Here is a 24,084-nt window from a genome sequence, read left to right on the forward strand (position 1 = left end):
AAGAAAGAAAAAAAGAGAAATAAAAAAGAAAAAAAAAAAAAAGAGGAGAGGGAAGGGGGGGGAAGGGGGGAAAAAAAAAATAAGAGAAGAAGGGGAAAAGGAAGGGGAGAAGAGAGGGGGAAGAAAGAAGAAGAGAGAGGGGAGAGAGGAAGAAGTGCGAGGCGCAGTGGGACAACACAGAAAGGAGACCTGCTGCTGTGTGCCCCGGACAATTGCCTTATAACATATACACTTGAAAGGACACTTTGGGCAGAGACTGCATCGAAGTAAATACCCGCTCCGAACAGGCCCTTCTAGTCGTAATTCTCTGCATCCTCGCCCGCCGTCTTCCAGTTCTAAGGACCTGTACAGCCACCCACCTGTCTCTCATTCCTGTGTCAAAACCTCTGAGACTCGAATCTGACTAGATCCAGAGATAAGTCATACTGGCGGGATACACACCGCCATATAGTACGTATTGTATACGTTACTAGGGTTAGGCAGGGGCGGTGCACCCCCCTAACCTCTACGTATCAATACGTCAAGATGGCGCCGGCCCTTTCTACATGGCCGGCCGCCATCTTACTTACTGGACGCATAGCGTCAGACGTGTGCGGCGCAATGACGTAGCAAATGCGCCCTTGGCGCTTCGCTACGTCACGTGCGCCGCAGAACGAAGCTCCGAAATGGAGTCTTTTTGCTCCGCGCCGTTAGCCCGCGGTTTGGTGCTGCGGCTCCCTTCGCGAGCAACTGGGCGGCGGGGACGCCGCCAAGCGGGTTTGTCATCCCGCCACTGTTTTTCCGATTCAAGTATTATGTTTTGACATTTTTTTCCAGAACATTAAACCTTTGAACTCCAACTAGCCACTACACCTATATGTAATTATATATATACCACACATACACACAAACACAAAGTCATTTTTCCTTCTGACAAAAAGTGTCATTGTGTAGTTTGAATCTTTCAAGTAATTTCGATTTTATGATGATTCATGGTTTTTCTTGGCAAATGTTCAGAGGATTTTGCCATTGCTCTCCTCTGACTGAGAGTGTGTGACTTGCCCAAGGTCACCCTATATTTAAATTATTATTATTATTATATTAGTATTAAAGCTTATTTATAAAGCGCTGTAATTACACAGCGCGGTACATTACAACTTTAAATTGGACGGTTCCCTGCCCTCGAGAAGGGTTTCATGGCACGTAGGGAATCAAACCTGGTCTCCAAGTCATAGTCCAACACTCAACATTCAAACCACTATGCCTGTTTTGTCCAAGTAAATTATCAGATATACTTTTTTTGCAGTCCTCAATGTACCCAGAATTTTTAAAACTGCTACCGTATGCTGTTGAATTCAGCACAAAATGCAAATATACCATATCCAAAGGGAAAGAACTAAGCACTCTAATCCACAGACAGTCAAAATTACAGTTAATTTACATCCTATAATCAATTATCAGTAGTATATCATATCAATATCATATCAGTTAACTGAGTTGTAATGGAAGTTTCACTTATATATAATTTAACGATTATCAGGTACAAGTGGGATGTATTTGTTAATAATGAGTGAGTAGCTTTTAATGAATTAAATTTCATGAAGATTTGATTCAGTTAGCTTCGCTACTTTTTTAGCTACTGTACATAAACAGCCTAATTTGAATGTAACTTAGACGTTAAAAACACATTAAAATCTTAGCCAAAAAAAAAAAAAGGGACCCTTGAATATGGAGGCTAACTAGAAGAGTGGGGTGCCTCTCGGTAACATGGCTACCGTGCCTAGGAGATTATAGACTAGCATTTTTAAAGAAAAGCATGTAGACACAATTAGGGACAGGCTTAACAGCACTGGTCAAAAACTGAATTTTTTGATGCCTAAAGATTCCAGCATTTATCAAATGGCATAACGTTTGGAGAACTGAAGGGTTATTCACATGATGAAAATATCCAGGATGAATTTGGGATGAATCTCAGTTGTTCACATGCATCCTGGAATGCACTGATTTAAGTTTTTGGGAGGCTTGGGGGTGGGGAACCCACTTATCCCTAGGATAATCAATATGCGGGCTTTTCCCCAAATTTTTACAAAAGATTTCCATTACGTCTGGTTGAACACAATGCAAATAGACCTGAATAGACTTGGAGAAAACTCTTCACATTTAATGGTGATTCAAATGCATTTGCATCATTCACAGCCCACACAGACAAGAAAGCGCCACCCCTTCCTTACAGAGAAAATGGAAAGAGAGAAAAGGAGGAGAGAAAACGGGATCTGACCTCCCTCTGTTGGCTGAGGTCCAGTGGGGTGCGGGGACAGGAAGGTGCCCAGATAGTGATAACAGAAACTCAAGAGAAATGCAGAGCAATGTGGTCTCTGCGAAAGGATGTGGTTCCATGTGGGAAAACAAACCTGGACTGCATGAGTGAGCTTATTTGCATGCGTTCTCGAAAAAAAATATGTATGAATGAAGCCGGAGATAACCGAGGTTTCTGAAATTAAGTCTATAGGCTTGTCGGCACAGACAAAAGATTCATTTTCCCTGTGACCTATGCTTCATGATACTGGGCCAAACCCACAGTTTCAACCACAGACTGTCTTCACAATGTCAGACCAATTCTACATCAGTCCAAGCCATCCACCTTAAACTGCCATTAAAAACACTCACTTTCTGCTCTGGATTTTCCAGTGAATCTGGAGAACTCGAGAGTGATGCCAGAAGCTGCGTATTTACACACTTCGGCTGTGCCACGATGGCACCACCACTGCGGGCTCCCTCTGAGTCACAATGGGAACCCGCCACATATACAGCACAGGTGTCTCATTTTAATCTCAGAAATAGTGAATGGCCTGCGCCAGTGGTTTTGGCAAAGTGGATGCATGTTACACAGACCACCTGAATCACTCCAGAAGGCAAGATAATGGAATTCATGGAAGCTCTGGAACCAGAAAACTCTGGCAGCCTGGATTATTCCAGCAAGTGTAGAGCCACTTGGATTACTTTTAAGTAGAAATTGGGGGGGGGACAGATGGAAAGGAAGGGTGGGCTTGAAGCCGTCCTTCTAAAGAGGGATTGGGGCCTGCGCACTACATGCTGCGACCCAAGCCCCTTGAACCGGCCCAAAAGGAGCGGATTAGATCACTCTGGTTTTTTGGCTGGGAAAAGCCAGCTTTGCTGCCTCACCACAGCCCCATGGCAACTTCATGATGTTCTGGCAGCATGCAGCATGTAAACACCGTGCCGCCAGCTGTCATAAAGCTGCCCACTCTGGGCACCCACCTCCAGGTGGCTTCAGGGTGGCTTTCTAAATGCCGCACTCTAAAGCCACCTGAGATGGCAGCTTACACAAGGCTTCTGTTCAAGCCTAAATTCATTTTTTATGCTGCATGGATCTAAACTACATAACTTCTTTCAGTACCTTCCACCTGCAACAAATATTGTCCATCAGATCTTCTCACTAACAGACTCAATGACAGCCTTTATAAGAACATTGCATCTTATAGAATAATTCCTAACCAAAAAAGATATACAGTGTGCCCCACATCAACGCAGACCTGTATATGCAGCTTTAAACCTACGTAAAGATTAAGCACCAAATATAATGGCGCATGAACCTGTGTGCACGTAACTGCAGCGCATGTGGGAACATTCCCCCTTTAAAACAAATTAGATTTGAGCATGATGTTTTTTACCCATGTAGGGAGGGTCTACTGTATTTTCATTCTTCCATTGGGCAGCTTGGTTACAGCCAACTTACATTTAAATGATTTAAACTTTCACAATCACACTGCCCTTGAACTGACTGCCTTTAAACTGGAACAAATTCAGACCTACATGCAAATCCTGTATTTGGACATATATCTTGCACTGAAAATCTCCTGAACATCTTCTTCCAGCAGCTTCCTACTCTCCTGAGAAGACAGGTTAAGAGGGGATATGATATCCCTGTTTAAATATGTGAAGGAGGTCATATGAGGAGGGAGTCACCTGGTTTTCTCTGTGCTCCAGAAACAGGACTCGAACAATGGATGCAACTACAGCAAAAGAGTTCCACCTCAACATTAGGAGGAACTTCCTGACAGTAAGGGCTGTTCGACAGGGGAACACCCTTCCGTGAGAGTGAGAGTCTCCTTCCTGGAAAGTCTTAGCAGAGGCTGGATGGCCATCTGTCGGTATGCTTGATGTTCCGCTGGAGGGTTGACAGATGGCCCTTGTGATCTCTTCCAATTCAGGATTCCTCCGCCATATAACTCTGAATAAACCCAGGCTTGAGCCCAGTCTCATCTTTCCCCACCCTGTTATCTTCAGTAGATTATGCAGTCTCATCTTAAAACAGAAACTGAGCAGACATCTAAAGAGTCGATTCCCCTCTCGTGCTGTAGCATCACATTTGAACTGACAACATAGAGAAAGTAAGAGAACTGGAGCAGGCCGATGTGTGATAGGCCAAGTGGTCAATGGCACAAATAAGCGAAGGGCTTTTTCCTCCCATTAACAGTGATGAACTTTATTTGGCTTCTACTGAGCAGAAAGAGATGTCACAGGCATCTGACAAGGCCCTGGTGCCTGGAACGGGAAAGAAAACCCTTGCGATAGGAGGGAAAAGAATTTATATACATTTGTACAAATGAAAGATGATAAGCTCACTAAATGGGTGACAGAGGCAAGACCCTATGGTAAGTTGAATGGTTCACCTAGTAAAAGAAAAAAGCATTAATCAGTAAAACACCCTCATTAAGAAACCCCACAGTGGTGCCTATAGTTTTCTTTGGCATTTAAAAGTATTATTGACAGTAATGAACACAATACATGTGGCAAAGAAGTATTAAAGTCCCCTTCAGACCTCAGACTTTGTGAAACTACGTCCACTGATAGTGTAATGACCTTGTGATAGGATCAATCTATGAATAGAAATCCCAGTTAAAAAAACTAATTTTACATTGTCAGTGAACTCAGTATGACCTCAATTCTAAAAAATAAAAATTGACGAACAATATGCAATAAATGCACTATATGCAGTGTGCAAAATAGGTCTATTTACAGTACATCCCAAATATAAATCTCTGAATTTCAAATCTAGAAAGAATTCAAAGTGCTTTAAAGTTTTTATAACAGGATTCTGGAAATCTAAAACAAAGACTTATTATTCCTCAATTAGTAAAATTAATCTAGTGGGTTACATGACAACAAAACACTGTATTTGCAACATGCAATTTAAGTGTATATGAGTCCGCCCTCCATATTTGGCGGCATTTGTCCTTGTGGATTGGATTAACGGATATGACTGAAATGTTCTCTCTAGGAATCGGGACTGCCCTAAATATCTTAATGAGAACACTTTTTAGGTGTTTGTGAGGCCTCCATAGCAATCTTGTGGTCAACTTCTGTTAGATATGACCACAGAGTTGCACTGCAGGGCCTAGAGTTTTCTAAGATGTTCTTTCCAGTAAAAAAAAAAGTGGTTTTTATTTGCATTTTTCACTTTTGTGGGCATTATGTCTCCCAACACCAGCCAAATGTGGAGGGCCCATTGTATTGCCATCTGACAGCCTCTTCAAAAATTGTTTTTATTTTTATATAACATGCTTTGCAGAGATATACTTGTTAGTATAAAGCATTATAAACCAAATAGAGCATAGATGACAGAACCATGTATTCTGTATCACAAAAAGTTCTTACTGTGAGAATTTTTCTTTTTTTTCAATTACAATAATTAGATGGTTTTCTCAGCAAAGTGAAGACTGGACTGTAAATAGTCACATAGCTCTTTTGGTTAGTTTTACGTTTCAGGCAAGGGGAGGGGCGAATGTTTCCTCTTTCAGTTTCTTGTGCATATATACAGTGATACATATTTGGTAATATAGTTTAATTTGGCTACCTCTGAATTACATTGGTTTAGGAAGAATGTATTTTCATACTTCAAAAAATTATTTCCATTATAACAGCTTACATGGTTTATTTTAAAACTTTCACGTTTGTACTCATTAAATTTAATCATTCCAAACAACCAGTCAAGTAAGAGAACAACTAAATGCACCACTAAGCTATAAAAGAAAGTTTGCTGTTAAGCATACAAACACACCCAGTATTATATTAAATGAAACCTTATATTTTGGTCCTTCTGCTCACTGAATCAGTCTCTATTAGCCAAGGCATCTCTGCTTGAACAAGGAGGACTTCTTTATGGCATAACACAATCCATCATAGCCATCAAGGATCCACATGACTCTACAAGATTGTGCTAGCACACTATAATGCAAAAATGAAAGGAATATTGTGTCATAAAGAAAAATAAAGCTCTTCAAGGTGGGCAATCTCTTTTAAATGAAAGTCTGGTGAACTTGAACGCTGTAGTTCATTTATCTTGCTGAACTGAGGCTAACGGGGAAAAACAATAGGGACTCCTGATAGAAGAATAATTTGGAAGTTTTATTTCAGAGATAATACCTGTATTGAATATAGTTCCATTGCTGGTGACACAGATACAGCATTAATGCTAGAAGGGAAAATATATATGTATAAAGTTCTAAATGCAATTGTCATTTTGCTGTTCCACATTCTGTCATGTCACCTTCTCATGGGACACACACATCTCTCTGCATGAAAGGAACAAAACTTCCTTCATAGTAGCTCAGCTATTGAAAACTTTGACAAAGAACTGTACAAATGTTCATCTGTAATTATCATATAAGTAATATATTAACTGCAGAAGCCAAAGTTGTATAATTAGGACAAGCAATGTATCAATGGCTGGTGTCCATATTACATAGAATCACGTTGCACGTAAAAGTTACTCTCACGCTAGAACTAGGTAATATAATTCTAGCAACATACTAATACTGACAGAAAATGTCTTTGACAGTAGCACAAATAATCTCCAAGGAAGCTGGCAGTGGGAAATGGCAAGATATAAACAAAGAGACTGGATTGGCAGGGGCACATGTATGGTAGACAAGACTAATTCAAAGCTGAGAGAATCAGCTGAGAAGACACAGTGATAGCTGCAAAGAAAAGCTGTGAAGGTGGCAAAACAAATAGGAAAGTCATGGTGCTCACAAAATGATACCTTGGAAACAGAACAAATCACAGAAATAAATCAGCTATTGTCTTAACCAAATGTCACTTTTCAAAAATATAATTCTGATCATATGCCATAAAAAACTCAACTGTATACATTTTACTACAGGGTTTTAAAATTTTCAATAAAATATTGGAAGACTCTTTTCAGCATCATTTTCTGGAAAACATCAATTAATGTATTATGCTGTAAGTTCTTCATTCAGTTGTTTCACATATAAAACACACACATCAGTTCACTTTTAGTCAGATGTGAAACAAAATCGAGTTTATGGGATCCTTAATACTAAATCCTTAATAGTGAGAAGACATGACTGATTAGAAAAGACAATAAGGCTAGGAAAGGTGAATGGCAGAAGAAAGAGAGGCAGACCACATGACAGCTGGACAGATTCACTCAGGGAGGATATGGGCCTGAGTCTGCAGGACCTGAGTGGAGAATAGGAGGGTTTGGAGCTCTCTCATCCAGGTCAATTCAAAGGCAGTTAATGATAACATCTGTCACACTAACACTTGTATATTTTTCAATTGCAGAAAAATTATGAGCTGAATCAATGGCAAAATATTTTTCTATATGAAATGGAGTGAAATGTCTGCAGATCACAGATGAAACTGCATGTTATTTGCAGACCAATACAAGTATTTTTATTGTAGAATTTAATATGGAACAAAATGGAGAAATGTATCTTCTTTGTTTTTAACATTGCTAATGAGCTCCAAGGACGTAGCCGGGGGGGGGGGGTTGGGGGGTCTGGTCCCCCCCTTCAGGCCCTGGGGGCATTCAAGCTCCTTCCTCCCCCCCTCCTCCTCTCCATTAAAACCACGGAGCTCCGAGAGGGGAAGGGGGAAAGACAAACCAAGCTCTTTCCCTTTCGTTTCCATAGGAGTCTGGCTTCCACTCCTCCTCCCTTGTTCTTTTGCCAAAATAAAAGTCTCTTCCAGGGAGGGAGGAAGAGTGGGAGGGTGTGTGAATCAAGGGGGCACTTTAAAACTCCTCCGTCCCCTCCATCAAAAGCACGGAGCAGGACTAGAGGGGAAAATTTGCTGGGAGCAGGGAGGCTGAGAGAGAGGGAGGAAGAATGGGAGGGTGAGGAGGCTCTCCTCCCGGCCCTGGCAAAGCCAGGAGGAGCCCAAGTGCCGCCCCTAAACTTCTGTTGCGGGGCCTGAGGGGAGGGGCCAAAAAGCCCTGGAGGAGAGGGAGCGAGGGAGGGACAGGAAGCTGCATCAGGCTGCATCCACACTCAAGAAATAACCAGGTTTGGCAGCGATTTAACTCTTTTGTGGCTCTTGGCTATGGAATTCTGGGAGTTAGCATGTTCTGGGGTCCAGATATCAAGGCTTGGCCCTTTTCTGCTCCTTCCAGCCTTGTTTTTTTTCTCATTTTTAAAATAAAAATAAAATAAAATACACTTAGCTGGCCCCTTTTCAGCATATCAATGGGGATGCTTTGATGGAGAGTTCCTGCATGGCAGAATGGGGTTGGACTGGATGGCCATTCTTGAGGTCTCTTCCAACTCTAGGATTCTAGGATTAATTAATTAACCTAAGGACTCAATCTAAAGATCTTGGCCTCTCTGCCCTCCTGCCTTGGAAGCAAAGTCCATTGGAAGACCTCTGGGTTTTACTTTGCAAGGAGTTTTTATTTTCCTTATGTTTGCCTTTTTAAAGGAGTTTCCCCAAAATTCTGCCAGAGGATGAATTGGGGCTCTGGAGTCCTATGGCTCTGCTCCAGGCAATGCTAGACTGCAGGGCCCATCATCCAGCAGCACCACAGACTGCTGGGAACTGCAGTCTAATAAGGTGCACACTGCAGAAATAATCCAGTTCAACACCACTTTAATGCTATGGAAAATCCTGGGATTTGTAGTATGTTGTGGCACCAGAGCTCTCTGACAAAGAATGCTAAATATCTCACAAAACTACAATACCCAGATGTTGTTGTTGTTGTTGTTGTTGTTATTTTCTTAAATCCCGCCTTTCTGCCAATATACAGACTCAAGGTGGTGATTTTCCATAGCATTAATCTATAGTATATCTTTCTACAATGTAGATGGACACCTCCATTACATAATTTGTTGAGGATGCTTTGACTGGGAGTTCCTGCATGGCAGAATGGGGTTGGACTGGATGGTCCTTCTAGGGGTCTCTTCCAACTTTATGATTCCATGATTCTATAGCACTCTGAGCCTACTGTGATTTTAATTGTTTTTAAATGTATAAAGGTATAAAGTTATAAAGTCTTATAATGCAAGCCATGCACTGATGGACTATTGCACAATAATTTTGTATTGATTGATTTTATACCCTGCCTTTCTCTCAAAATAGGATTCTCTTAAACGGGTTTGTTTATTATAAAAAGAAAGGAACGTATAATGGCTTGGAATTAAAAATTATGATAGATAGATAGATAGATAGATAGATAGATAGATAGATAGATAGATAGATAGATAAGTCTTGGAATTAAAAAGTGTGTGTGTGTGTGTGTGTGTGTGTGTGTGTGTGTGTGTGTGTTAAAATTAAAAATCCCTCTTGGAAGTGGGAATGAAATGTTGTGTGGATGCAGCCTGGGTTCTTAGCTCAGCTCAGAAGTTGGAATGCAGTGTCTCAAAGCATGAGCAGAGTGTCTCTGAGCATGAACAGAGTGGCTGCCGCTCATTGCTTGAACAGCTGCGCTTTGCTTGATCGAGCTGAATTTATCTGATGTAAACGCCTTCAGAGGAAGGACTCAGTTTGCATCTGCACTGAAAAAAATAATCCAGTTTGATGCCACTTTAGCTGCCCTTGGCACCATATTGTGGAATGCTGGAACTTGTAGTTTGTTGTGGCACCTGACAGAGAAGGCCAAACAGCTTCTCAAAACTACAAATCCCAAGATTCCATAGCAGCACGGAGCCATAACGGAAGTTCAAGTGGTGCCATTCTAATGTAAACGCTCAACCTCCTTTTTGTGTCGGGGGGGGGCTCTTAGCCTCTCAAAATGGTGGCACTTAGTCTGGACCCCCCCCTTCCCAAAATCCTGGCTACGTCCCTGTGAGCTCAGAGCTTAGATCAACTAAAGAAGAGCCCTCAAAGCCTTAAATGAGTAGGAACCAAACAGGATTTCGAAGGAGATGACAGAGCAGCGGAGAATTGGGTTGTTCTCTTGTTATAGGAAGGCAGTGAGCATTCAAAGAGGAATTCTTGAAACACCTACAGATGTCATTAGGAAGCAATCCCCATGGATCTCCCTTTTCTTTGCACAACATCACATAACCCAGGGCTAGGCCTGAGAAGAAGATGGTACTCCTCAACTGCATGTATGGAGGCTGACTAAACTAGCAGTTTATCTCTCCTCTAACACAAACCACAGAATAGGGCAGTGATGGCAAATCTTTTAGAGACTGAGTGCCCAAACTCAAAGACCGAGGAGAATGGTTGTTGTTTTTGAATACAGTTAACTCCAACTGAACGCAAGTAGTTTTGACATCTGCTTCTCTTCTGAAGCTCCCAAATTCCAGACAATAGAGCTAAATCTTTTAATCCAGTCTTGCTACCTAGTATCTGCAAAAGGGGGGAAATGATTGCCACCCAATCTAACAGGGAGAATTTTCTGCCTGGCAATCAGCCTTGCAAACTCACCTGTCTTCTTGCATCTGTTAAAAAAACTCAGTTTTTAGTTCAAATCAGCCCTGTTTAATATTTCATTATTATCTGTATTGCTCTCTGACATTTCTGACAATCTTTGAGAAAAGGGGGTAAGACTTGTAAATGAGTGCTGAACTTAGTACTTTCTTTTCTTTGTTCCCAATTTTCCTAAAAGTAAAAATCAGTGCTCTAGAGAAGAACCCTGTTCCACAGTTTAGAAATGGTTAGATTAATGAAATCAGACCAGCTTCATTATGTCTCTAATCACAGTCACATGAGCCATGATTGCCCTTTTAAGACTTGGCTGTTGCTATCAATTCATTTTATGTAAGATTTCTATTATATACGCTGCACTCATTATCCTTACTGATATTATTCTTTTAACATAATGTGCTGAAATGGTGTCATCAATAATGCCTAGCACCACAGTATAGTTCAATTAATCTTACTTGACTTTCACCTCAAAAATATAGTGAAATTATTTCCCACATTTAATTTGCAGTGACTCTGATGAAACATGACATGAGTCAAGATAATGCTAAGAAGAAGTGATGTGAGATCTGTTCTTGAAGATCAGAGGCAATTTCTCCAGTGAGCAATGTCATTTTGCCACAGCACTTCAAACTGATTGAGAAGGGTTTTGAATCTCTAATAACAAGGAGCTTGACCTAACCACTTATATGGTCAGATAAAGGAACCCTACTCCCAGTCTCCTCTTTGCTGTTTTCAGATACTACCACTGGACATGGCCAGAGAATGATATTATTATTAAAAACTTGTGCTGACTCTACTGAAGGGTTACCATTATACCCTTTCAGAGAAAGTCACTTGAGCAGACTTTCCAAACTTTCTTATATATCAACATATATCTGGATCTATTTCAATCCATCCCCTCCCCAAGCTGCAAAATGGTACGGTAAGTGCTCCAGTTACTTCAGGATCACCTAACCCAGAAGTACAAACTGAGTATCTTGCTAACTTTCCTGAACCCATAGTGGTCTTCCATACCATTAGCCCGCTGTATCTCTGTATCACTGTGGCTTGGTTCTTATCTTAGTGGCCATGTTCAGAAGGCGATGTTGGCAAGCCAATATTGGTATGAAACAGATAAGTAAGACCATCGGTGTAAGGTCACCTGGAGATTCATAACAAAATATCAACTGGAGATGGCACCCTCTGTTTCCCCTTTTCAGCAAAATCAGGAGAGAATAGAAAGCTGCTCAGGCATTGAGATGAGTAACAGCCTAGAAGTACTGACGGTTAATTTAATGATGAACCTGTGGTAGGTGATTTGTCAGACCCGTAAGGTGCTATATACAGTAGCTGGTTTGAGATAGCCATTGAATAATCCCATAAAATAGTAAGGTTCGTAAAGAGATCACTTTAGAATCTTAAATTTATATCCTTAGAGACCAAGGGGCTTATATAGAGTGAAACATTTTCCATCCCTTACTTCATGTGCACCAAACTCTATAGCCTGGCCATTGTTATCCAATTGTAATATCTTGTTTCAGCTAGTAGAGTAGGGATGCTTTTGATGATTATCTGAAAATTACTTAGAACAAGAAGTGTACCATATATTCTTGTGTACAAGTTGACCCCGTGTATAAGCTGAGAGAACGTTTCAGGATCAAAATCCTGGATTTTGATTTTGAACCATGTATAAATTGAGGGTAAAACTTAGGGGACTATAACAAAGGATGAAAAGGGGCAAACACCACTTCTGTCCCTCCTTCTCTGGACCACTCCAGACCACCAAACACCACTTCTGAGGTGCTGGAGGAGAGGTTTTAACATTGGGTTGGGGAGGAAAGGATGTGTAGTAAAGTAGGGTGTTTCTTTGATGGGCAGAGAAGGCTTTAACATTGGATTGGGAAGTGACAGAAGCGGAGCTAAATGGGGAATTTCTTTGATGGGAAGAGAAAGCTTTCAAATCGGATTGGAAAGAGACAGAAATGCAGCTAAATGAAGTGTTTCTTTGATGAGAAAAGAAGACTTTCAAATTGGACTCGGAAGGGATAGAAGTGGAGCTAAAAGGGGAGCTTCTTGGATGGGAAGAGAAAGCTTTCAAATCAGACTGGGAATGGACAGGAATGGAACTAAAAGGGGTGTTTCTTTGATGGGAAGAGAAGTCTTTCAAATAGGACTGGAAAACTTTTTCACACACACACATCTCTTTGACTCGAGGCATGAAGAGTGGGGCATCACGGTGGTGCTTGTTTCAGGACCTTTTAACCAGCATTAGTGTACTGATCCATATATATGTTGACCCAGGATTTTAGGTCAATTTTGAGGCATAAATTTCTTGACTTATAGTCGAGTATATACAGTAAAAGAAAGTGATTATATTATTACAGTACTTCTATAAAGCATATCAAATCTATCTGAAAAGGTTACACTGCTCTGCCTCGAAACAAAAATGCTGACAAAACAGAAAACAGATATGCAATATAGACAGCTATAAAAGGTATGATTTTACATGAGCAATTAGCAAGGCTGTATGTTATAGTACAGGAGTTACAGTGGCTTTTTTTTTCTGATTTATCGAAACATAATGCAACATACTGGTTTTAAGCTGCAATACTATAAATAGGACTATGGTATTATTTATTGTTATAATTTATTTATATAGTGTCATTCATATACACAGCACTTTACAACAGAATAAAAAATTAATAACTACTTAAATTTAAAATACTAAAATACAATGCTAGAATACAATACTAAAGTATAATACAGGCTTTGGGGGGGGGTCCAGAATGGAACCCTCATGAATAACAAGGGACCACTGTATTAAAAATTAAATAGGAAAATACAATAGTACACTACAAGGGGAAAAAGCTACACACACAAACATAAAATACACAATAAAACAGATAATCAATTACAGTAAAATATAGAGCATTCATCCTAAATTCCAAAAAGACTCAATTATTTTCTTTTTCCCAATGAAATTTGTTATTCCTAAGCTTAAAAGACCTTGGTGGCAATTTTATCAGTCTGTTCCTTATCTTCATTTTTGGGGGTACTTTTACTATATTCTGTATCTGTTTATAAATTATTTTATTTAAGCCACTCAGGCAATAGAAAGCTGAATTAAATTATAGATCGGGGCAGAGCCCCAGTGATTTCACCCAAGTCAGTCTAAATAAGGACTTCTTTCATTTTGTGGAAGGGGAAGCATGTTATCACAAGACTTGTGTTTCCAGACAGTACAATTTCATCTTCTGTTTGGTACCCCACTATAGGTAACCTGAAATGACACTGAAATGTCTATCTTTTCTCAAGGAAAGTTAACTGATAATAGTTTATAGCATCACTAGGAACTGTAGGTACTTCTTGTGCTAAGATGTAAGTTATTATTAATTAATTTTTCTTGAGAAAACCATTAGCGGTAGGTGTTCCCTAGCCCTCTGTATACTTGTCTAAGAACTTGTATTAATGATTAATCTCTGCTTTCACTTCAAGACCATAGCCTAACACTAGCCTACTGACTGTTGAGAAACTTAGAGGCTGAGCAGGCAGTCCCTTTCAGCACTGGATCAGGACCTCAGCAACTACATCTGGCCTTTCCATGGCACAAAAAGGACACTGTGTGGTAGGGTATGCGGCATGGGAGCAGAATCAGGGCGTGTGCTGTGCAGATGCCATGCCCCCACTCCACCCTAATGTCAGCTTTTGATGCCAGTCTGTCAAGGTTTTTAGTTTTTTGGCTGATTTCTCAAGTCATTCAGCAACCACTTATTCTAAACTAAAAGTTAGCTGCTGCCCCACCACTGTCATAATATCTCACACATACACTCAGACCATTTCTCCCCAAAGAAGGTTCAAGATAAGGATGAGATTCAGTTGTTCCATTCTGAGAATAACAAAGCAAGAGAATAACAAAGGAAATGGTGGAACCACTGCTCAGAAAGGATGGTAAAATGTTGACATATTACAATGAAAATGCAGAATTGCTGAATTCCTGTATCGCTTCAGTTTCTGCCCCAAATGAGAATTTGTTCTTCAATGCATCATCAGAGACCTTGGCAAAGAATCCAGGTTGCTAATCAAGATTGATAAGGACTTATTCAGGAACCACCTAATTAACCTAAATGAGTTCAAATCTGCAGATTGGATGAACTATACTGGAGAATATTGAAGGAATTTGTTGATACACACATAGAACCACTTGCCACCATTTCTGAGAAATCTTAAAAATGGGTGAGATGCCAGTGAACTTGAGACAGGAAAGTTTTGGGTTGCCGTTAGAGAGAATTGTCCCTCTAAAACTAATGAAGACCAAGCAGTTGTCCTGCTCATTAATGGAAAGGTTTCATCACAATTATTAATAAGCACATTGTCACCATTTGCTTCAACTGAGTTTTCACTCACAATAACATGATGTATTTAGAGAGAGAGAAAAAGACTTGGGGGGCAGGGGGTAGGTCAATATGCATTTTAAATGGCACATCACAACTACAGAGAAGGAATAGGTGCTAAATAACAAAATGTTGTGGTCCTAACACATTCAGTTTGAGACTTGCTATAAATGAGCTAATATTTACCTTAGTTTTTCATCTGGCAAACATTTCAGAAACATACCTTTGGAGTCTCTTTGTAATTACCTACCAAAACTCTCTCTCAGTACCTCATAACTTCTTCCAAAACATAATAAACTGCATGAAGAAGCAATTTTCATAAAATGTAACCATGCATAGTATTTCCTAAATTATTTGCATCTACCTTTTAAAATATTTAATAAGGTAAAAAAAAACCCACCGAAGCTGAAGAGTGAAACGCTTTTTAATAACAACACTTAATTCAATATTATGTATGGGTCATATTATAAGCATCTACAGCAACATGCACCCCAAAAATTTCATAGCACTACTATTTATAAGCCCAAACATAACACAGTGTCTTATGGCACCTTGTTGTTGTGTTCCTTCAAGCCTTTTCTGACTTACGGAGACCCTAGGCAAACTGTCACGGCAAGATTTGTTCAGAGGGGGTTTGCCTTTACCTTCAGAGAGTCACCCAAGTTTACCCACTGAGTTTCCATGGCTGAGCAGGGATTTGAACCCTGAATCACCAGAGTCATAGTCCAGCACTCATACCACTACACCACTCAGTCCCTCATTAGATAGTAACCAATTTATTATAAGCTTTTCTACAATCCATCAGGTGACTCACTGTCCTCCTGAAGCCTGGTAGTTGCAGCTGCCTGGAGAAATCTAAATATAATCTAAAGTTAAACCCGGATAAGTAGTCCAGTTGTGAATATGATCTAAAGACAAAATCATGAGTATAGCTAGGGTAATACACAATGGAAGTCAACAAGAAAAAAAGTCAATTAATTAATACACAGTGGAGGTAAACAAGAAAAAAGAGTCAATTCATGAACAAGAGTATTGTGAACAAGGACTCAAAAACAATCAAGATTCACTAGCCATATGGGTAATGTAGCAGTAGGACCCATACTATTTTAGGTATAGAAGGCCTAATACTGAGGTAAGAGTAACATGTACCTGTACAGCCTTGTCCCCAAAACATCTTGAAACAAATCTAATGGCTTCTGATTCTTAAAGGGCCCTTCTATCTCTTCTGGAATATTTCTCCTGAAGATTTATCTTATTTCTGAGGAGTCTAGTGTTTCTTGGCCCTTTACTATGCTGACAGAAGTGTTCCTAAATCCATACCTTCTGGGACTAGTGTTTACTTGGGCTGGGTAAATTTATTCTTGATGATGACCCTCCTTTGACACCATTGGTGAGGAAGGCCCTTGGGGTCCCTGTCCAAATATGGCTCTGCTGTTTTGAGGGTCCTGTCTAACTGTGTGTGTTGGCGGGGGCTGTGCAACTTGCTAAATTCATGACCTACACATTCTTCTCCTTGAGCCAGCCATAACTCAAAAGCGTCTGCTACAATCTATTGGTTAATCTTTAAGGAACAATGATAAAACAGTAAGTTTTATAACTAGAATATGACAATTTACTTTGTTTTCCTTTCTAGCAGAGACCTTTACTTCAATTGGTTAGAAAGCACATAAGGGTTTGGAAAATTTGGAGAGCTCTAAAATTAGTTTCTAAATGAAGGACTTTATATAGAAAAGAAATCTGTTTACATCCTAAATCCTAAATAATATCCCTTTCTCAGTTCTACTGAATAAAATGGTTAATGTTTTGTGGCTTGTTGAAATTAACTGTTCTGGTTTTGATTTTATTAGTTTATTTAGGTGCCAGAATGTTGCAGTGGTCTGAGCATTGGATTATGACTCTGAGTCTGAGGTGTAAATCCCTGCTCAACCATGGAAACCCACATGGGCAACTCACTCTCTCTCAACTTTAGGGCTACAAACTCCCTCTGAATAAATCTTGTCTAGGGTTGTCATAAGCTGGAAACAACATGATGGCATATGACAACCAAGTTTATCTCTATTTTAATGTCATATATGCTGTTTTGAGAACCTAAATCCCACTGACACTATATAAATATAGGTTAGCTAACTAATCTGTATTTCCCGCACACTTGGAATTTTTTATCAGATAATATTAATGTTGCTTAATATCTGAGTGCTTAATAAAGGATAGGTGGAGGGTGTCAGCCTCAACATAAAGGATAGAAAATCCAGTACAAGCTACAGAATTAAAATGCATATGCTATTACTGTATATACTTGTCTATAAATTAAAAATGTATGCTCAAAAATTAACCCTGAACCTCCAGGTCAACCTATTTACGGGTCACTATGGAAACATGATGATAGCTCTTTCAGATTTCTCCACAGAGAAACCCCATGGACAAGGGTTTAGCAAAAAAGAGCCAAGAAGAAAGAGTCCTGGGTGATTGATTGATATTGCTGTTAATTTAAGAGACCACCTCCTGTCCTCATGTCTGTCTGAAAGGAAAGCTGAAACAATGAAGAAATGCCTCAATGAGAGTCACTCTTGCCATACGCACACATACACACACTAAAGGCCCTCCAAGTCTTACCCTCAACCTATCCACAGGTCATGGTAATATCCATAATTTTGGCCCCAAAACCTGACAACTTATACATGAGGTCAACTTATAGTTGAGTATATATGGTAATCTAAATATAGTCTGAGATTTTAATATATAACTTCATTCAGGCTGCAAAAGGATCTTGTAGCACTTTTGGGACTAAGTGAAAGAAAAAGCTGGTAGCATAAGCTTTCAAAGACTTAGGTGTACTTCCTCAGATGCATCCGAGATTTTAATCTATGGTTGCATCTACACTGCAGAATTGATACTACACTGCAGCTTGATACTACTTTAAATACCATGGCTCAATGTTATGGAATTTTGGCATTTGTAGTTTTGTTAGCCATCTCTGTCAGAGTGTTCTGGTGTCACAACAAATGACAATTCTTAGGATTCCATAGGATGGAGCCATGGCTGTTAGTGGGTTCCAGCTGCATTTAATCTTCAGTCTGGCAGCAGCCTATGAAAGCTTATGCTACCACCTTCTTCCTTTCTTTCAAACAGGTCCAAAATACACTGCAGAGATAATCCAATTTAAGACCGCTTTAACTCCCTTGGCTCAATGCTAAGCAATTCTGGAAACTGTAGTTTTGTGAGACATTTAACATTCTCTGTAAGAGAGCTCTGGTGCCACAATAAACTACAATTCCCAGGATTCTCTAGCACTGTGCCAGAACTAAGTGGTCTCAAACTGGATAATTTCTGCAGTGTGTTTTGGACCTTAGTCTCAAAGGTGTACAAGAGCCCTTTCCATACTAATCCAGAATAACATGACTATGGCTGAAAACAGATGGTCCTAAAGGAGCGGCTCTGCACCGCCCCTTTGCTCACCAGATTGGGGCCAGCATTTTTCCAGTCCCAAAAGAAGCAGCAAAATGCCACTCCTTTTTAGGGTGAAAACAAGTTGCCCTTGAAGCTGCTGCAGCTCTTCTGTGTTTCTTCGGTGTTTGTTGCCATTTGCTAGAGAGATTCCAAAGACCCACTGCATTTGCAAGGAGAAAGAGAGTGTGTGGTGACTGGTGCTTCACTGATGCCCTTGCTTTGTCCTTTACAGCCTTTTTTACATGCCCCTAAATTGTACCCTCCACTTATCCACAGATCATAACAAAATCCATAATTTTGGCCTCAAAATATGGCCTTGACTTATACATGAAATCGACTCATACATGAGTATATACGTTATGTTGAAAATGTAGGTAATATAGACATGGTAGAACAAGACAGGCAAGCAGAAAATAATGATTGGTCTGGAGAGGCACTGGCAAAATTGAATGTTCAGAGCAGCCAATCACAGACAGACTGGCAAAAAGGTGGGGGCCTGCCTGTTGAGAGCTATAAAAAGGAGGAAAAGCCATCCAGAAGGAGGAGCATGTCAAGAGCTGCCAGGAGTGCAGATGGAACTGAGAGATGATCCTTAATGCGATTCAGACTCCTGCGAAAGGGGGAAAGGTTTAAAGGACAAAGGAAGTCCAATCATACCGGAAGTGTGTCTTAAACTGCCAGGAGTGCAGTTGAGAATAGGAGATTAGCCTTAATGGGATTCAGATGCCCATATAAGGAGGAAAGATTTTAAAGGACAAAAGAAGACCTGTGAAATAAGTTAATGTATTATGTTCTTTGAGAAGTGGAGAGCCAATTAAGGGAATGATCATACCCACCTTATTCTGTGGAATTGTGATTTATGAACAGAAATAAACTTTCACAGAATTTATACTCCTAATGAATGAGCCTCAGTGGATGGTGTGTGCGTAAAGAAATAAAACACAGTTTGAAGTGTAACTGAAGTCATTGAGTGTACAGTGGTACCCCGGGATACGAATTACCCAGCTTACGAATTTTTCGGGATACGAAAAAATCCCATAGGGATTTATTGTTTCGGCTTACGAAGTTTTTTTCGGGTTACGAAAAAACCTCGGCGCTATTTCGCCACCGGAGGGCAGCAGAGAGCTATTTTTTTCCATTAGCGCCTATGGCAATTCGGCTTACGAAGGTTTTTCGGGTTACGAAATTAGCCGCGGAACGAATTAATTTCGTAACCCGAGGTACCACTGTACTGGGAAGAAAGTTGATTTGTAACAAGTGAAGTGAGGTACACATTGTAATAACAAGCTTTGAGAACCAACTAGCAAAAGATACTATCGTAAGATCTGTCTGTAAATAAAAGTGGGTTTTTTTGTTCACAAAAGAGAGGGCTGAAGTGATTTATAAGTAACAACATCAAAAACACGCTACCAAGAATATTAAAAACACTTAATAGTAGAGAAACTGGAGAAAGTGGGAGGAAGAAGGGTTAGGGAAATAGTTCTGAAGGAAGAAATGCCTCAAACTATTTAGGATATGACAAGGAGAAGAATCCTGTGGAGCCTGGTGGTCACAGTTGGCTTTGAGGCCAGTTAGAATTTGTGGGTTCCTGGCTACAATGATAACAGTGGAACAAAGAGGTTTCTGTATCTGCCCAGTGATGTCTTACAATAACACATTAAACAATCTGGTCTTTTTCTTCAACCAGTTGTAGTGTGGATCTAGAATCATACCGTACAGTGGAATATACTTACAGTAGATGTCCTAGCCATGGGTAAAAATGCTTCTAACCTCATAGAACCATATTTTCCTGCAGCCCTAGATACTCAGTAAAATTAGGCATGGCTTTTGGCATGGGCTAATTTTTTTAATCAATTTCATTCTTGGTGACCTCTTCTGGACAAGTGTGACCTCAAATTAAATTAGGCAAAGATATCAATGTTGCATTTGAATTCCATTAACATCAGGATCTTTAGCCACAGGAGCCTTTAAATCAAAGAAAGTCTGTAATCTTACAAATTAAATGAGGTATGCCTAAACTTGCTAGCTGTGTTGAGCAGCAATCCTTGCAGCATGCACCAAAAAAGAAATGAAAGAAAAAAGGAGAATCCAGGTTTTTTTAAAAAAAAATTAATTGTGTGCATCTAAAAATATTACCTTAGCACAAATTTTAAAGGGTCAACAATGCAGTTTAAATATTAATAAACATATATTAAAGCGGAACATTTTATCTTGAGCAAACCTCAAAGAGGTTGCATATAAAAACAGTGGTTATTACCCATCATGGTGGTGAAAACTCTGAAGCTGGAGGTTTTTTTGCCAAAAGCTCCATTACAAGAATAATTTTTGGAAGGACCATGTAAAATTTCTTTTTCTTGGAACATCAGGGGCTATTTTTACATTCATACAGTATAATTATCCAGAATGACTACTTGTCACTTCATAGAATGAAAAATTTATCTTAGCAGTGTGAGCACATTATTCAACAGACTCTTCAGGAAAATGGAGAGAATGCTCTCTTTCACATAAAAGTAGTTTAAGATACAAATCTAAAGCCACGACTCATTACCATTATTCATGGGCTGACATGAGTTGGCAACTGAGTATTTGGCCTCTGTTTTTATTTATGTTGGCTCAGGACAGAACTATACATTACAAAACAAGAGCACTCTCCATCAGTAACAAACCCATTTCACGTTCCCCTCCTCACTTCTGTAAAAAGCAGTATACCTCTCACTGTTCCTAACATGATTAGACTTCTACATCATTGGGTTCCACTGGCAGAAATTCAGAAATGATGCCAATATGAGGTCAAGATGTGAAGTCTTGCAGAAAGCAGAGACAACTTGACAGATGGATTACGTTTTCAGCAGCAGCCCAGTGTTTGTCATAACATACAGTCTTGTCCTCCAGTTCTTCAAAGCATGACAAAGGTCCAAAACACACTGCAGAAATAATCCAGTTGGAGAACGCTTTAACTGCCCTGACTCAGTGCTAGGGAATCCTGGGAATTGTAGTTTGTTGTGGCACCAGAGTTCTCTGACAGAGAAGGCTCAATGTCTCACAAACACTACACTTACCAGAATTCCCTAGCATTGGAGCGGTCTCAAACTGGATTATTTCTGCAATATGTTTTGGACCTGCATTCAATTGAGAAGACCTGTATAAATCATTAATCTCTCTTATGTGTGTATTACTATTGTGGGCAAGCTATAAGTCAAATGCTGCTTGGTCTACATATACAGTATTGATGTCTAACACAATAATACCATTTTATAACTGAAGAGTTAATTTTACCATTTAATATATCCTAAAGCAAATTAATTTTCATTTCTCAACCTTCACTTTGATAGGATATGGAAATGCCCATTTCCCTCTTTTACTTTTCATTTATTTTACATCCAAACTGCCATTGTTGCATTTCAGGCACTTATTTTATTTATGTTTCTTAATTTGAAAAACCCAACAAAAACCATAATCCAACACACATTTAAGAACTTTTCAGTTATATTGAGTATTTATTTGAACATTTCAATGATTAAAGAAAGATTATGAAAAGAGTAGGAGCTACTCACAGTCTCTCTAGGGATCTAAGTCCAATGAAAGAGTTGTTCTTTAACCACAAGATCTTGTTATTACTCAGAATTCTGAAAAAGAGAAAAAGGGGGAAAATGTCAATAGAACATGGTAGCAATTTTACTGATTAAAAACATGTAATTACAGTAAGCCACAATTGTGTAAATCACTAATCACAGATTGTTCTGCTCCATCTGCCCTTCATTTTGAAGCAATAAATAAGATAAAAACAATCATTTACAAACAATTACATCTTCAACATGATCCCATTTAACAGGAAAAAAATACATTATACAATGATTGGTAAAACAGAGAATAGCATTTAACACCTGCACTTGAACAGTTTATTTAATGACTATGTAGTGATTTTAGAATGCATATCAATAGTAAAAAGTGTGTCCATCCAGTTTAGCAAGATTTAATCCCCAAACCTTTATTACAAGCTTTCTTTACTGTGTTTATTGGTATAATCTGATATTGGATCAACTGAGATTAAATCAAACATCCCTCTCCCAAGCGCAGTGGGAATTAAGACAGAGTGACTCTTGAGTGTGGGGAGGCAAATCCTGTCTTGGTTTACTCTTTCACAGTAAACAAGAAATGCAAAATAAAATAAAACAAAACAAAACTCTCTTTGCCCCTACACAATGAGAGTTTGGCTATTGGTATCAGACAGATCTTGTGCATGTTGTTCCTTTCTCTAAATCTACAAACTTTAAAACTCTGATAAAAGTTGCATGGAATGTTACACATAAGTATGAGTAGTTTGCACCTTTTTGATCAACCCACTTGCCCTTTTCAACTTTCTCTGTCTAGATGCTTAGGTAAAGAATGAGAAAAGACACTAATTCTGTTGAGATACTTTAAAAACAGATCACAGAAAATATGATTGTGCTTCGCCCTTAGCTCACGGCACTGGAGAATCCTCAACAAGATGTCTCACTATGTCAAAACATTCTGTCTCAACCACAACCAAGACAAAAACAAGATTTTTTTTCACATCCTTGATCGAATGTACACTGTAAATCTTTGTAAATAACTAAAAACTGATAAAACAAGGCTTTATTCTAGGTAATATAACTATCTCTTCTCATACTTCTCTTATGAAATGTGAGAGTGGTGGCTTCTTAATTGCTGCTATCATGAGACAAAATGGAGTCAGAAACATCTATGAGGGGGTTTCCCCCTCCATTTAATTAATTAATTAATTAATATCCTGCCATTCTTCTTGCACAGGTACAGCTAAAACAAACTATTAGAACAAACTATTAGCCTGGCTGGGTGTCTTTGCTATATACATTTCTTTCTCCTTCCTGATTGAAGATTTAGGACTCCAGCTGTGTCCTCTGCCTCATCAGCAGGTGAGTCTTGCCTTTGCCCTGCTGGCAGCGGCTGCACTTCCACCAGATGAACTAGCTGATGTTCTTCAGCAGGGAGAGCTGGCTGAGGCTGCTCTGAAACAGGAAGAGCTACGGGATGTTCTCTGTCTGGAAGATTTGCCTCCTCATCAGACTCTTCCCCTGGGTCCCAGTCCTGCAGCTCCTGGGCTATGACACTCCCAACCATGCAGGAGGATGCAGCACCTGGCACTTCCTGCCAGGTGAAATTTGGGGCATCAAGGTGAAGCTGCTGTAAGGGTAATAGCAACAGCAGCATTGTCATCCGCTTCCATGCCCATTCTCCCTGTTTCTGCAAGGCCACCTCACACCCAATTTTGCTCCAAGGGATAGGTGGGTGGGTGGGTGGGTGGGGGCAACCAAAACTTGAGCTCACTTTGTTGACAAAACAACTGTGTCTAAAGTGTTCAAAATTACAAGGGGCCATTTCATAGAGTACACAGAAGAAAATCTAGCTTTCCCATAAAGTACATATGTTTCAAAAGGTATGATCAGTCATGGTGTCTGTATAACCTGAGTATTTCATGTATAACTTATTTACTAAATCACGGAAGGCACAAAACTGACACCCAAAGTATTCGTGGCAGATGACCATGCAAACATTGTTTTAAAACCTCAAGTGAAGGATCATCCATCACTCT

General features: G+C 39.6%; 1 protein-coding gene across 2 annotated transcripts in view; it reads right to left on the minus strand.

Moving 5' to 3' along the window:
- The window catches only part of ADGRA1 (adhesion G protein-coupled receptor A1), a 484,111-nt gene that overhangs the window by 399,858 nt on the left and 60,169 nt on the right, over positions 1-24,084 (minus strand). For both annotated transcript variants that reach the window (XM_042458649.1, XM_042458648.1), the window contains exon 2: positions 22,046-22,117. In XM_042458649.1, coding sequence (XP_042314583.1) covers positions 22,046-22,117 — 72 coding nt within the window. The remainder of the gene's footprint in view (positions 1-22,045; positions 22,118-24,084) is intronic.

The sequence above is a fragment of the Sceloporus undulatus genome, chromosome 3 (genome assembly GCF_019175285.1).
Source record: "Sceloporus undulatus isolate JIND9_A2432 ecotype Alabama chromosome 3, SceUnd_v1.1, whole genome shotgun sequence".
Classification (NCBI taxonomy): domain Eukaryota; kingdom Metazoa; phylum Chordata; class Lepidosauria; order Squamata; family Phrynosomatidae; genus Sceloporus; species Sceloporus undulatus.